The sequence below is a fragment of the Triturus cristatus genome, chromosome 4_1, assembly GCF_964204655.1.
Source record: "Triturus cristatus chromosome 4_1, aTriCri1.1, whole genome shotgun sequence".
NCBI lineage: Eukaryota > Metazoa > Chordata > Amphibia > Caudata > Salamandridae > Triturus > Triturus cristatus.
The window spans coordinates 860737518-860753531 of NC_140585.1; the positions used below are offsets into that span (position 1 = coordinate 860737518).

Below are 16014 nucleotides of genomic sequence, written 5' to 3' on the forward strand. Positions count from 1 at the left end.
CTCCTCCATATGCTGTGGGCCTGCCCGGGATTGTCATCCTATTGGGAGGAAGTGGGGAAGACCCTGGAGGAGACGACGGGGAGATCTTTATCGCTTGACGCGGGGGTGGGTCTCCTGCACTGGTTCCCTCATACCCCAAAAAATAAAATTTCTAGCAAGTTCATTGATCTGGGGCTGCTCCTTGCTAAACGGGAGGTGACCAGGAACTGGAAGGCACGAGCTGGTCCGACGGGAAGCCGGTGGCGCAGCGAATTTTTGAAGTGGGCGGCGGGGGAGAGTACGCTCAGATACCAGCTAGCTTGGAGGCAGCGTAATGAGAAGGCACAGGAGGCAGCGCTGGAATGGGAGATGTTAGTGCAGGCCCTTAGGGATTATGGCGCCCCCAGCGACCCTGAGCTTGAGGAAGAGGCTCGCCCTGAGTCCCGATAGACGATTGCACTTTTCAGATCAATTGCTTTCCCTGTGGGTCCTTTTGAAGATCCTGTGGCGGTTGGTGCCGCGCGCTGATGGCGGGGGGGGGGGAGGGTTTACCTGGGTTTGGGGTGTTTTAAGAGTGGGGTGTTATTTTGGGTTATGGGTTTGTTTGGAAAAGCAGATGACGGATAGCGGGTTCTCCGGGCCAGCTTCGACATCCTCCTGAGCCCCCATTGAATTTCGCCGCCCGACCCTAGGGTTGTGGGCTGAATGGCTGTGTAAGTAACTTACGGTGGGGGAACGGAGGGCTGCATCTCATTGATTGGGCGTGATATATAATGTTGGCCGATTATGTAACGATTTACTGATTCCTGCAATAAAAATATTTTAAACAAAAAAAATAAATAAACAATGGAAAGACTCATGAGTTTTCTGTCTACCCGTGCAAGCAGGAAGAACCTTGGATGTAACGGAAGCTTCCTCCGATGTACTATGAGAACAGCATATTATTACAAAACAAACGGCGCATATTTTGCTTCATGGTTTGTCAGAATTAGAAAATAAACTCACAATGAATATTATGAGGCAGCAGCAGACATCTTGTTCAAGCTGAAGACGAGGCCTAGTCAAGGCTCAGTTACCATAGTCTAGAGAATGCGTTTGTAATATTCTCAGTAGTTTCTTTCCAGTTGTATTTTATTCATGTTAATAGATAAATAGGATTCTAATAAAATCGCTTCAAAAGTGGTCATCACGCACTAAATAGAAACACTTCCCACATAGGATCACTAAAAAAAGACAACAACATTCCATCCGCACATACCTGGCATAGCTTTCTGCCCATGTAGGCAAGCGCTTCAGTATCCCACTTCGAGACAGTAAGCGCTATATAAATGCTGCAATAACATTCAGTACAATATAAATTATTTGCTGTGGAACAAACAACAGTGCCGAAAATCAAAAATGTTGTTCTCTAAGAATGATGTCACCAGCAATAACATGCTCTCTGGGGGTTTCCTGATCTTTGTCCAGCAAAAAACACCTTATTTCTTCCTCCTTATGTTTTTCTGTAGCAAAATATTTTACTGTTGGGACAGTCTCTTTCTTATTTCAGATTGCGGATCCATGCTCAATAACGTTATTCTTTTTCTCCACTTTAGTTTGTCTTCGTAAATAAATGCTCAGAATTGTTTTGCTTCTTGTTCGGAAATTGCTTTGCTCATGTCTTATGCTGTGGCGCATAGATTATGTTTTATACATCGGCTACCGCCCTCTATTTCATATTAGGAAATCATGTTTATGTTTTGGATACAGACGTTTTCACATTACCTCGTTTAATCAATTTAACCATGCCGTCTCTGCCATTTGTAGGGGCAAATGTGAACGCAGCAAAGCTACACGAAACAGCTCTTCACCACGCGGCCAAGGTGAAAAGTAGGGACCTGATCGAGATGCTGATGGCATTTGGAGGGGATGTTTACGCAAGAGACAACCGAGGAAAGAAGCCGGCGGACTACACCTGGCCCAGCAGCCCACTGGCCAAGTGCTTCGAATACTATGAGAGTAAGTCTTTAACTCTCTGCCTTTTGGGTGAAGCAAACAACGTTGGTCCTTTGTTTTCATAATGTGCGGACTGGAAGAATATAAAGTAAAATCCCTGCAGTGATAAATCACTTGCAGCTTGGCTAACCACCATGCAGTGTCGTTTGTGGCAGAGCAACCAGCCGCCATTAAATGACTGGATCATGTGTATCTGCTTAAGCTGCAGCTTTTAAAAACCTGCACTTCTTGCATAACCCTGTTTTCAATTGTTGACATCCGTGAAGGCAAATGAAATGTCTGAGCAAATCAGTTCAGACTACAAAAAAGTTTAAAAAAACATCAACACTTTGGCCCTCACCCAGGGTTTGGCGGATGATCCGTTGTCTGCCAGGGGGCAAAGGTAGTAACCTCCACTGCCCTGGTGGAATGACTCCTGCTGTATTTATACATCTATGTCTGCCTGGCGAAGGTGGCTGTCTTCAGAGGCGCCGCTTCCATGCCATGTTTCATGCGGCCGCTCAGCAAACTTTATTGTTCGACAAAAACAAACTTCCAAAGCTGGAGTTTGTGTCTGTAAAGCACAAAATAAAGTCCCTGGCACCGTGGGAGATTCCTCCCAGGGTGTGGGCACCATTTTGAAATTGTTTGTTCTGGACAGCCTTGCTTTCCCTGGCGGTCCTGAACAGAAATTAAAAAAACAAATGTGCATCAAACCACCCGCTCTATATAGGGTAAAAGGTCAGAGAAACTTATACCAATGGCCAGAACTCTATCAGGCTGTTAGTCTAAGGTTTCTGCCAGTGTTTGGGGTGAGAGTCTCCACTGAGCCTAAATTGGCTGCCAAATTCGCCTGAGAACTCCCTGTTGTGGGACCTGTTTGCCGGCCCTCGGCAGGGGGGGCTCGGACCAAACCTAGCTCAGTGATAACGACTGAAGGATTTCAGCCCGCGTGATCATGAGTCACTGGGTGGCCGGATAGGAGATTGGGGAAGCCATGCGCAAATGCATATCAACTGCTGAGTCAAGTCAGTAGTCCGCTGCAAAGGGCTGGGGTCCTGCAGCTGCACAGTTTCAATGGGGGATGAGATGGGGTAGGCCAGCTTTGGATCTGGTGGCCTACCTCATCTCATCCCCCATTGAAACTGTGCATCTGCAGGACCCCAGCCCTTTGCAGCGGACTACTGACTTGACTCAGCAGTTGATATGCATTTGCGCATGGCTTCCCCAATCTCCTATCCGGCCACCCAGTGCACACGGTGCTGGGAGAGTGCAGGGCAGTCACCTCGCCCTTCTTGGGATCAGTACCATTATGTTTGTCTTGATTTTCCTAATGGGGTTGTTGGGTGGGATGGTTGGCCTTATTTGGCCAGTTTGGGGGGCCAAAAAGGGTGGTGGGTTTTGGTTTGCTGCATTGTTTATACTATATATACTGTTTTTCCACTCAGCCACACGACTTCCCCTCTCTGCACGGTGTACACCCAACTTGCCATTATCCACCCGAGGTTACCTTTGCTCCCTGATGGCAGCAGTTGAATGCTTGACCTGGAATATATGGGAAATTATTGACAGGCATACGGCCCAACAAGTCTTTGACTACATACAGAGACATGAAATTGATGTTTGCCTCCTGCAAAAGCTACACTTGACTGACTCATCACAGACGCGACTGAGGGCGAACTGGATACGTTAGAAGTATGTGTTCTGCTATTCGAACTATGCCCAGGGCGTGGCCGTAATGCTCTGCAGAGGGCTTCCGTGGTACACATGCTCTATGCTCTGCAATACACTGGGGCGATATATACTCATTGCAGGGATTCTGCAGGGACACCCGCTGATATTGGTGTGCATGAATGGCCCAAACAAGGACGACCTGCCTGGTGGGCACTATGTGCCCAGGGGCTGTGTTATGAAGCGAGGTCTTCAGTGCGGTTCTGTACGGTAGTGTAGATAGATCTAGTGCCTCTGCGCAATTAAGTGTCATTATTGCCGACAATAGCCTTGCAGATCTTTGGTGCGCTTACCACTTGCACAACACAGAGGGAACTTTCATTACATCCACTCACAATGCATGGTCTAGGATTGACTTCTGGCTTGCCTCCAAGGAGGTTGTTTCTTGGACCACCGATGTACAGCATCTGCCATGAACTCTGCTGGGTCACGCCCTGTGCTACTGGAGCTGCTCTTGCCCGATGCTGCCCCACAAGTGTTCTTCTGTAGGCTTTCTCCCGGTGCACTGCAGGACTAGGACTTTCAGAGCAAAGTCCGCGAGACCATCATAGAATACTTCGAACAGAATTTGCAGTTGTTGGACTCTCCGTCCACTCTATGGGGGGCCTTTATGGTGGTCATCCCCGGAGTTTGCATTGCCAAACAGGCCGGGTGCTAAGAGCGATTCGGGTGAGCTTGGCCCACCTGTAGGTGAAAATCCGTGCTTTGGAGCTTCGGTATTTTGAGTCTGGAGAAGAGGAACTGTTTGCGACCATCCATAGTAAACTTGCTTAATTTTGGTAGGAGGTTATACGTGGGACTACCTAGGGAAGGAGGCTCACACCAGGCGATGAGGGGAGTGTGACGGGGCCATAAAAAACCTAGCTGGGATGTTACACAAATCCTGGGCGAATGACAATGGGTCGAGATTTTGGACGACCACCAAAAAAACAAGCCAGCAGCGCTGCCGTACAGCGCACTGTAGTAAATTTCTATGCTAACTTATACACATCATCCCACTGTGCACCTCCCCCTGATTTAGCCGCCTGCTTGGACTCATTGCTGCTTCTCTGCCTTTTTAAAATGAACCCTTTATAGAGGAGGAGATTGCTCAGGTCATCACAGGACTGCCTAGGGTTAAAGCTCCTGTCCTTGATGACTTTGTTGCATCCTTCTATAAGGAGTTTGCACCCCTTCTGGCCCCACACCTCCTTGATTTGTATGAGGAGTCCATGCATACGGGCGTGCTCCCGCCTTCCCTGCGCGAGGCCCTTATTGTGACCATCCTCAAACCTGATGAGGACTCAAGACCGAGTGTAGGAGAGTAGGGTCTGCTTCCTATGGTCACCCCCACTTTTTGCTTTTGCTTTACTGGTTTTCGATTTAGATGTGGCTGTGGGCCTGCTAATCAGATCCACAGCCCAGCTGTTCTCTCTCTAAATTCATACTATGTACTTTAGGTACATAACCCAATTGGTAAGGATTACCTTATGGGTCCCTGTACAGTGTACCTTAGGTACCCAGGGCATAGGTGTACCCTAGGCCAACCAGGGTCTGCAGCATGTATTATGCCACCCCTGGCTGGCCTCCCATCATGACACAACTGGCTGATCACTCAGCTGGGGCAAGGTCGTGTAATCACCCCTTGCTTAGGTATAGTATTCCTATACCTACCTTATATATAGACTCATGGGTATCCTGTAAGCCACTCCTATGGCAGGCCTTAACAATCCTGGAGGCAGAGTGCTTGGTAACATGTGAGATGGTGCTCTAGCGTGAGCTGAGCCTGTCTGCAGCTTTCGGAACCATGTCCTTATAGCTGTTCTATGATATCGCCTACCATATACTCTTAAAGTGCCTTATAATCCTCGCGGTATGGTAACTATTGTTTGGCTTTATCAAAACATGTCGTGTAAGGTGTCTAACACTTTGGAATACTACCCCCACACCATTTCTGGCGATGAGGATAGTATTCCCCCCTTCTAGAGGGAGAAGACATGTTAAAATCCTATTTACCCGGTTAAAGTTAACCAGAGCCCCAGCATCACAAAATGGATGCTGCTGCCACGGACACAAGTCTGACCTTCTGCTGCTGGGAGTCCTTCCAGCGAGGGAGGCTTGGACAATAGGTTTCCTGCCTTGGGAGGTGCTAGCACCACCCCAGACAGGACTTAAGTGTATTGGGGCAGGGAGGGATGAAAGAAACGAGACACTGCCTGGGGCACACAAGGTGTCCCATGCATAGCCCGGTTCAAACCGGTGCTGGGGCACTCCAGCCCCAGCCCTGGCGCGAAACTGGACAAAGGGAAGGGGGTGTAACCACCCCCCTCCCTGGTCCCACCCATAGGAGGGACCTAGCAGGTAATCCAGCCCCCCAGATTAGTATAAGGGTGGGAGCTGAGTCCCTAGGACTTTAGATTTATCCGGAACTGAAACTAGGCACGAAACTCTGGACCTTCGACATTCGACGACAAGAAGACTGAAGAATCTCCCTTGTGGCCAAGGAGTGGCCACCCTGTGCAAACAGGCACCAACAAGCGACCTGCCGTTTGCTTTGCCCAAGTTCTACGATGAACCGACTGCAGAGCCCGACCAGCGCCTTGACTTCCAGACTTCTCCGACCCTGATCCACATCCACAGCAGAGCTGAGATCCGTGGAGGCGACGAGAGACGTGGGACCGGCTACCTGGGAAAATTGGCGAGTAGCTTCCAGCGCAGCTTCTGAGGCATCCTTGAAGTTGTGCTCTGGGGATTGAGAAGCCCTATCCCCGAGCACCATCTGCACCGAAGATAAGCCCTCCACACTCCACGAGTTCTGCGTGGGGCCCTTCTGCATTTTCCTGCTCGACGCGTCTGTCCGGTTGCTGGCCCGTTGGCTAGTAGCCTCAGTGGCGACGAACCCTTAACTTTCCACCACTGGTTTGGCTCCTCCAGACTGGCTCCTGCTTCCCTGTGAAAGAGAAGCACCTCAGACCTCACTGGTCTAGACCTGAAGCGAATTTCGATTTCCGCGTGGGTTGCCTTTGCCAAGGCTTGTTGACTCCAATCGGGACGTCGACTCCGCCATCAGCAAGATCCTTCGTGGGACAGCTCGTATCCTGGTCCTGGTCGTCCCCGACACCTCCTGGTCCACGTGGCTGCAGAGACACGCTTCAAGACATCACCTGTGTTCTGCACGACATCGCCTGGTTCCTTCCTGGTTCCACCCGGTCACTGGCTAGTGACCCAGACTTTGTCCCCTCTGCTTGCAGGTGTTCTTCCTTCAAGATCCATCCTTGGGTCCACCGGACACTTCCTCCTGGCCGCCTGCCAGTATCTGTTCTTCAGGCATCCATAGGATCCAGCGACGACACCCGACACATCTTCACACCTATGCACCCGTCTCCTGTGGGTGAGGTAACACGAGTACTCCGGTGCTCCAGTGGATATTGACTATCCAAGTGTCTAAGTCTTTAGTTGCTTCCTCCTAGTCACTTCGGAAGTGTCCTTATTCTCCCTATTTCTAACTACTACATTCCTATTGACTTTAATGTAACCCGCGTGTGTGTCTCCACACTGCACACGTTTCCCGTGGGCCTCCCACTTCCTAACTCTTGGTAGGGTAGTGTAGCCCCAGCGATGCCCTAGGCCTACTCCCTGTTCGTGACGTGGTACTTGTACCACTTTCTTAGTATATGGTTTGCGTGGCCCCCGGGCCTAACTGTATTTACCTGTGTAGCTTAACGTATGCTACTTAAGAAATTGTTTGTACTTAGACCTCTGAACTCATAAAGAGTGCTGAGGGTATATGTTAGAATAAATACATTCTACTTTTATATATACCTGGTGTGGTGTCCTTTCATTTGGTATTCAAGGGATTGTAATGGTATAACAGCTGGCTTCACATGCCATACAGAGTTTAGCCTAAGACTGCTCTTGTCCATGCTACCACTAGTATAGCTGGTCTATAAGGTTGACTTTACAACCAATAACCATAAGGGTTGTTTGGACTGATACAGGGTGTACACTAGAACTAGTGACCTCATATATCAGGCCAACTTCTCACATTGGTGAGCAGCGTTTGGGATCTGAGCTTGCTGTTGTGATACCATTATAATCTTGAGATATCAAATTGAAAGATCACATTAGGTACTGTAAGGTACATATAAAACAAAATCTTAGAATACTTAAGTTCTACTGAACTTAGTTGTTGTAGATTGAAGGGCCTAGCACACCCTGACTACAACCACTAGAGAGGTTTTAGTAGATACAACTAGTGTAGGTAGTTGCACACACCACATCCTCACTAGATCATGTCTCTGAGAGGAGATCAAGATGATTCTCTCTCAGGAGAGGTAAATCCTAGAAGGATACCCTCTAGATATGATACCCTAACTTTTCAGGAGATGAGACAATTGTGGACCTCCAGAAAGTTAAAACAGGGTTCCAACCCTACCCTCATTTATCTAGTGGAGATCTTAGAAGAGTATGATGCTCAGAGAGCCTCCCACGATGGTACCTTAGGTACAGATGAGGGTCTGCCCTCTACAGAAGACTCCCCTCACCACACTGATCAAGATGAGTCAGAAGGGACTTCAGAAGATGAGGTAGACAGCCAGGTCCAAGTTAGGAGACTTAGCCAGCCTAACTTAAGCCTACATGGGAGTCAGAATGGGATCCCCCCATTCAGGCCCCCAAGTGGACTTAACCAGAGAGATAGGAGAAGACGATCCCCTTCCAGGGAATCTATCCACTTCCATGTCTCTAACGACTCCAATGCCTCTTCTCATAGGAGAATGACTTCTCCACAGAGAAAAGAGCATAAGGCCAGAATGAGGGAAGTCAATCTGAGGATTAAAAGGGAAGAACTTGCCCTTGCCAAGGGGAGACTTGCTCTGGCCAGAGAGCAAAAGTTAAGTGGGTTAGAACCCACTGGTGGCAGCATTATCCAGAAGGATAGAGACAGGACCTATGAGAATAGAAACCTGAGCAAGATTGTACCTCCCTACAAGTGTGGGGATGACATCCACAAATGGATAACTGCTTTGGAGAGGGCTTGCAAAGTACAGCAGGTACCCCAAAGTCAGTGGGCAGCTATCTTGTGGCTCTCCTTCTCTGAGAAAGGTAGAGACAAGCTCCTCACAGTGTGATGAGGATGCTGATAATTACACTGTCCTGAAGAGTGCTCTGATTGATGGGTTTGGCCTAACCACTGAACAATACAGGTTGTTGTTCAGGGATACCCAGAAGACACAGACTCAGGACTGGACTGACTTTGTTGATTGCGCCACTAAGACTTTGGAAGGCTGGTTATTGGGTAGTAGGGTTAAGGACTATACAGGGTTGTATAATTTGATCATGAGAGAACAAATCCTTAGCAACTGTCAAAACCAGCTACTGCATCAACACCTGATTGACTCTGATCTGACTTCTCCCCAAGAATTGGGAAAGAAGGCAGATAGGTGGGTCAGGACTAGAGTTAAGCAGAAATCCCAGAACCAGGGCGGTGATCAGAAAAAGGCAGACCAGAAGGGTAATGAGCAGAAAGCAAAAGACCAGAAGTCTTCACCAGTCCCCCAACAGGCTCAGGGGGAGGGTGGTCCCAAAAAGGATAAAAAGAAAGATGGCCAAAAGAAACCTTGGTGTAACTATTGTAAGTCCAATTCCCATTGGTATAGTGAGTGCACCAAAAAGGACAAGCCCCCAACCACCATTGCCCCTAAGGCAACTGTACCCCCTAGTCCAGCTGTAAGTGGTGGTTCCCAGCAAAAGGGTGTAATAGGGTTAACCCTGGGAACTGAGGTGGATTCTGGCCTAGTCAGGATACCAACTCGGGCTGTTCTGATCTATGATGGGGACATAGTTTAGTTCTCTACTGTGAGTCCCAGTAACCTGGGCAAGTATAGACAGACTCCTTTAATCAACCATAGGATGGCTCAGGCCTACAGGGACACAGGTGCTAGTGTCACAATGGTGACACCTGCCTTTGTGGACCCTGGACAGATCATGCTAGGTGAGAATTACCTAGTGACCAACGCTAGCAATGCCCCTACCTCCCATAGTGTGGCAATTGTTAACTTCTCCTGGTGAGGGGTAACTGGCCTCAAGAAAGTTGTGGTAAGTTCAGACCTTCCTGTAGAGTGTCTGTTTGGAAATGACCTTGTAACTTCAGTTTGGGCTGAGGTGGAGTATAGGACCCATGCAGAAATGCTGGGAATAGATGCACATGTCCTTGCTGTGACTAGGCCACAGGCCAAAAAGTGCAACACTGAACAAGTGCTGGATCCTGGGATAATGGACCAGACACAACCCAAGAGAAAGAGCAGTAGGGTTAAGTATGTGCCTCCCCCCCCCTGCCTCAGGTAGAGAATCAGCTCTCACAGGAGGATGATTCTGAGAGCCCTGAAGGAACTGTCCTAGAAGAACTGGAACCTGACCAGGTTGAGTTTCTTGGGACAGGGGGACCTTCATGGGCAGATCTGAGTCAGGCACAATTAGACTGTCCTTCTCTTGAACCCCTCAGACAGCAGGCTGCTGCTGAGGCTGCAGGGAATGCTCAAGGTACCCATAAAGTGTATTGGGATGAAGGGCTGCTGTACTCAGAGGCTAGAGACCCCAAGCCTGGTGCGTCCAGAAGGTTGGTCATACCATTGAGTTTCAGAGGCTTCCTTCTTACCTTGGCCCATGATATTCCCCTTGCAGGACAGTTAGGCCAGAATAAGACTTGGGACAGACTTGTCCCTCACTTTCACTGGCCTCACATGTCAGAAGAGACCAAGGAGTTTTGTCGCTCCTGTGTCACCTGCCAAGCCAGTGGCAAATCAGGTGGCACCACAAAGGCCCCCCTAATACCACTACCTGTGGTGGGGGTTCCATTTGAGAGAGTGGGGATAGACATTGTTGGACCAATGGACCCCCGAACAGCATCTGGGCACAGATTCATACTGGTGATAGTAGACCATGCCACCAGGTACCCAGAAGCTATACCCCTGAGGACCACAACAGCTCCTTTTGTGGCAAGGGCCCTACTGGGAGTGTTCTCCAGAGTGGGGTTTCCAAAGGAGCTTGTCTCTGACAGAGGTGCCAACTTCATGTCAGGATATCTGACTGCAATGTGGAAGGAGTGTGGTGTTAACTACAAATTCACTACATCCTATCACCCACAATGCAATGGGCTTGTTGAAAGGTTCAACAAGACCCTAAAAGGGATGATAAAAGGTTTACCAGACAAGCTTAGGCGAAGATGGGACATCCTTTTACCCTGCCTTCTGTTTGCTTACATAGAGGTCCCACAAAAAGGGGTTGGCTACAGCCCTGTTGGACTTTTGTTTGGGCATCCTGTAAGGGGACCCCTATGTCTAGTAAGGGAAGGATGGGAGAGACCTCTCAGACAACCCAAGCTTGATATAGTGGATTATGTGCTTGGCCTCCGCTCAAGGATGGCAGAGTATATGAAGAAGGCTTCTAAAAACCTTGAGGCAAGCCAAGAACTCCAAAAATCTTGGCATGACCAAAAGGCTGTGCTGCCTGTGTACCAGCCAGGACAGAAAGTGTGGGTGTTGGAGCCAGTGGCCCCAGCAGCACTCCAGGACAAATGGTCTGGACCCCACACTATTGTTGAGCAGAAGGGAGAAGTCACCTACTTGGTGGACCTTGGGACTCCCAGAAGCCCCCACAGGGTGATTCATGTCAACAGGTTAAAGGCATATGTTGACAGGGCAGACATGGGCTTGCTCATGGCTACAGATGAGGGTCAGGAGGAAGAGAGTGACCCTCTCCCAGACCTGCTGACTCAGAACCCTGATGATGGTTCAGTTGATGGTGTGGTCTTTTCAGACAGCCTCACTAATCATCAGCAACAGGACTGCAGACACGTTCTACAGGCCTATAGACATATGTTCTCACTGACCCCAAGTCAGACAAACTGGTGCACCCATGAGGTGGACACTGGTGACAGTCTGCCTGTGAAGAGTAAAATCTACAGGCAACCTGACCATGTCAGGGACTGCATAAAGATTGAGGTACAAAAGATGTTGGAGCTGGGAGTCACTGAACCTTCAGAGAGCCCTTGGGCTAGTCCTGTAGTTCTTGTGCCAAAACCTCACACCCAAGATGGTAAGAGAGAGATGAGGTTTTGCGTAGACTACAGAGGTCTCAATTCTGTCACTAGGACAGATGCCCACCCAATACCTAGGGCAGATGAACTCATTGACAGATTGGCAGCTGCCAAGTTTCTGAGTACATTTGACCTGACAGCAGGCTACTGGCAAATCCGGCTAGCTGAGAGTGCAAAAGCCAAAACTGCTTTCTCAACCCCAGGAGGACATTATCAATTTGTGGTAATGCCCTTTGGCTTGAAGAATGCACCTGCCACTTTCCAAAGGTTGGTGAATCAAGTCCGTACAGGCCTGGATGACTACTGTGCAGCTTATCTTGATGATATTGCTGTCTTTACCTCCACCTGGGAGGATCACCTGGACCACCTGAGGGATGTCTTAGAGACCCAGCAAAAGGCAGGCCTCACTATCAAGGCCACTAAGTGCCAGATAGGGCAGAGCAAGGTTGTGTACCTGGGCCACCTAGTAGGTGGGGGTCAGGTTCAACCACTGGAGAGCAAGATCCAGACCATAAAGGGCTGGACTCCTCCAATTACCCAGACACAGGTCAGAGCTTTCTTGGGCCTGTCTGGGTACTACAGTAAGTTTGTTAAGAACTATGGGTCCATTGTGACACCACTTAATGACTTGACCTCCAAGAAAATGCCAAAGAAAGTTCAGTGGACAGTAAACTGTCAGAAGGCATTTGATGACCTGAAGCAGGCCATGTGCACAGCACCTATTCTGAAAAGTCCAGATTACTCAAAAGAATTCATTGTCCAAACAGATGCTTCTGAGTTGGGTGTGGGAGCTGTTCTTTCACAACTGAATATAGATGGTCAAGACCAGCCCATTGCTTTTATTAGTAGAAGGCTGACCCCTAGACAGAAACGTTGGTCAGCTATTGAGAGGGAGGCCTTTGCTGTGGTCTGGGCCCTGAAGAAGCTGAGGCCATACCTGTTGGGCACTCACTTCAAGATTCAGACAGACCATAAGCCCCTCTTGTGGCTAAATCAGATGAAGGGTGACAATCCCAAACTTCTTAGGTGGTCCATTTCCCTACAGGGGATGGACTTCACAGTGGAATATAGACCTGGGACTGACCATGCCGATGCAGATGGACTCTCCAGATATTTACACTTAGAACATGAAGACTCAACTGGTCAAGGTTTGTTTAATGTCCCTAAGTTTGGTGGGGGGGGGGGGGTTGTGTAGGAGAGTAGGGTCTGCTTCCTATGGTCACCCCCACTTTTTGCTTTTGCTTTACTGGTTTTCGATTTAGATATGGCTGTGGGCCTGCTAAACAGACCCACAGCCCAGCTGTTCTCTCTCTAAATTCATACTATGTACTTGAGGTACATAACCCAATTGGTAAGGATCACCTTATGAGTCCCTGTACAGTCTACCTTAGGTACCCAGGGCATAGGTGTACCCTAGGCCAACCAGGGGCTGCAGTATGTATTATGCCACCCCTGGCTGGCCTCCCATCATGACACAACTGGCTGATCACTCAGCTGGGGCAAGGTTGTGTAATCACCCCTTGCTTAGGTATATTATTCCTATACCTACCTTATATATAGACACATGGGTAACCTGTAAGCCACTCCTATGGCAGGCCTTAACAATCCTGGAGGAAGAGTGCTTGGTAACATGTGAGATGGTGCTCTAGTGTGAGCTGAGCCTGTCTGCAGCTTTCGGAACCATGTCCTTATAGCTGTTCTATGATATCGCCTACCATATACTCTTAAAGTGCCTTATAATCCTCACGGTTATAGTAACTATGGTTTGGCTTTATCAAAACATGTCGTGTAAGGTGTCTAACACTTTGGAATACTACCCCCACACCATTTCTGGCGATGAGGATAGTATCCCCCCTTCTACAGGGAGAAGACATGTTAAAATCCTACTTACCCGGTTAAAGTTAACCAGAGCCCCAGCATCACAAAATGGATGCTGCTGCCACGGACACAAGTCTGACCTCCTGCTGCTGGGAGTCCTTCCAGCGAGGGAGGCGTGGACAATTGGTTTCCTGCCTTGGGAGGTGCTAGCACCACCCCAGATAGGACTTAGTGTATTGGGGCAGGGAGGGAGGAAAGAAACGAGACACTGCCTGGGGCACACAAGGTGTCCCATGCATAGCCCGGTTCAAACCGGTGCTGGGGCACTTCAGCCCCAGCCCTGGCGCGAAACTGGACAAAGGGAAGAGGGTGTAACCACCCCCCTCCCTGGTCCCACCCATAGGAGGGACCTAGCAGGTAATCCAGCCCCCCAGATTAGTATAAGAGTGGGAGCTGAGTCCCTAGGACTTTAGATTTATCCTGAACTGAAACTAGGCACGAAACTCTGGACCTTCGACATTCGACGACAAGAAGACTGAAGAATCTCCCTTGTGGCCAAGGAGCGGCCACCCTGTGCAAACAGGCACCAACAAGCGACCTGCCGTTTGCTTTGCCCAAGTTCTACGAGGAACCGACTGCAGAGCCCGACCAGCGCCTTGACTTCCAGACTTCTCCGACCCTGATCCACATCCACAGCAGAGCTGAGATCCGTGGAGGCGACGAGAGACGTGGGACCGGCTACCTGGGAAAATTGGCGAGTAGCTTCCAGCGCAGCTTCTGAGGCATCCTCGAAGTTGTGCTCTGGGGATTGAGAAGCCCCAACCCCGAGCACAATCTGCACCGAAGATCAGCCCTCCACACTCCATGAGTTCTGCGTGGGGCCCTTCTGCATTTTCCTGCTCGACGCGTCTGTCCGGTTGCTGGCCCGTTGGCTATTAGCCTCAGTGGCGACGAACCCTTAACTTTCCACCGCTGGTTTGGCTCCTCCAGACTGGCTCCTGCTTCCCTGTGAAAGAGAAGCACCTCAGACCTCCCTGGTCTGCACCTGAAGCGAATTTCGATTTCCGCGTGGGTTGCCTTTGCCAAGGCTTGTTGACTCCAATCAGGACGTCGACTCCGCCATCAGCAAGATCCTTCGTGGGACAGCCCGTATCCTGGTCCTGGTCGTCCCCGACGCCTCCTGGTCCACGTGGCTGCAGAGACAAGCTTCAAGACGTCACCTGTGTTCTGCACGACATCGCCTGCTTCCTTCCTGGATCCACCCGGTCACTGGCTAGTGACCCAGACTTTGTCCCCTCTGCTTGCAGGTGTTCTTCCTTCAAGATCCATCCTTGGGTCCACCGGACATCTTCCTCCTCGCCGCCTGCCAGCATCTGTTCTTCAGGCATCCATAGGATCCAGCGACGACACCCGACACATCTTCACACCTATGCACCCGTCTCCTGTGGGTGAGGTAACACGAGTACTCCGGTGCTCCAGTGGATATTGACTATCCAAGTGTCTAAGTCTTTAGTTGCTTCCTCCTAGTCACTTCGGAAGTGTCCTTATTCTCCCTATTTCTAACTACTACATTCCTGTTGACTTTAATGTAACGCGCGTGTGTGTCTCCACACTGCACACGCTTCCCGTGGGCCTCCCACTTCCTAACTCTTGGTAAGGTAGTGTAGCCCCAGCGATTCCCTAGGCCCTAGGCCTACTCTCTGTTCGTGATGTGGTACTTATACCACTTTCTTAGTATATTGTTTGCGTGGCCCTCGGGCCTAACTGTATTTTCCTGTGTAACTTAACGTATGCTACTTAAGAAATTGTTTGTACTTAGACCTCTGAACTCATAAAGAGTGCTGAGGGTATATGTTAGAATAAATACATTCTACTTTTATATATACCTGGTGTGGTGTCCTTTCATTTGGTATTCAAGGGATTGTAATGGTATAACAGCTGGCTTCACATGCCATACAGAGTTTAGCCTAAGACTGCTCTTGTCCATGCTACCACTAGGATAGCTGGTCTATAAGGTTGACTTTACAACCAATCACCATAAGGGTTGTTTGGACTGATACAGGGTGTACACTAGAACTAGTGACATCATATATCAGGCCAACTTCTCACACCGAGGCATAGTGAATCCTACTGGCTGCTCTCCCCTCGTGCCTGTCGTGGTTTGCCCGGACCAGTCCGGCTCTGTGCCAGGAAGATCGACGGTTCACAAACTGAGCATGTTTTTTGCTCTTCTTCACACGATCGATCCGAGTTTGCATCTGGCCCGTTTGCGGTACACTTGGCCCGTTGCTCACCTGCGGATTAACGGTGCGATTTCAGCTCCATTTGCAATTGCCCATGGTACGCACCAGGGGTGCGCACTGGCACCAATTTTATTTGCCATCCCGATGGAGCTGCTTTCTGCCAGGCTGTGTTAGCACCACTCACACCGTTGCCTA

General features: G+C 49.5%; 1 protein-coding gene across 1 annotated transcript in view; it reads left to right on the top strand.

The window, feature by feature from the left end:
- Positions 1–16014, top strand: part of ASB13 (ankyrin repeat and SOCS box containing 13) — a 205276-nt gene that overhangs the window by 180055 nt on the left and 9207 nt on the right. The window contains exon 5 of the mRNA XM_085653572.1: positions 1786–1977. Coding sequence (XP_085509698.1) covers positions 1786–1977 — 192 coding nt within the window. The remainder of the gene's footprint in view (positions 1–1785; positions 1978–16014) is intronic.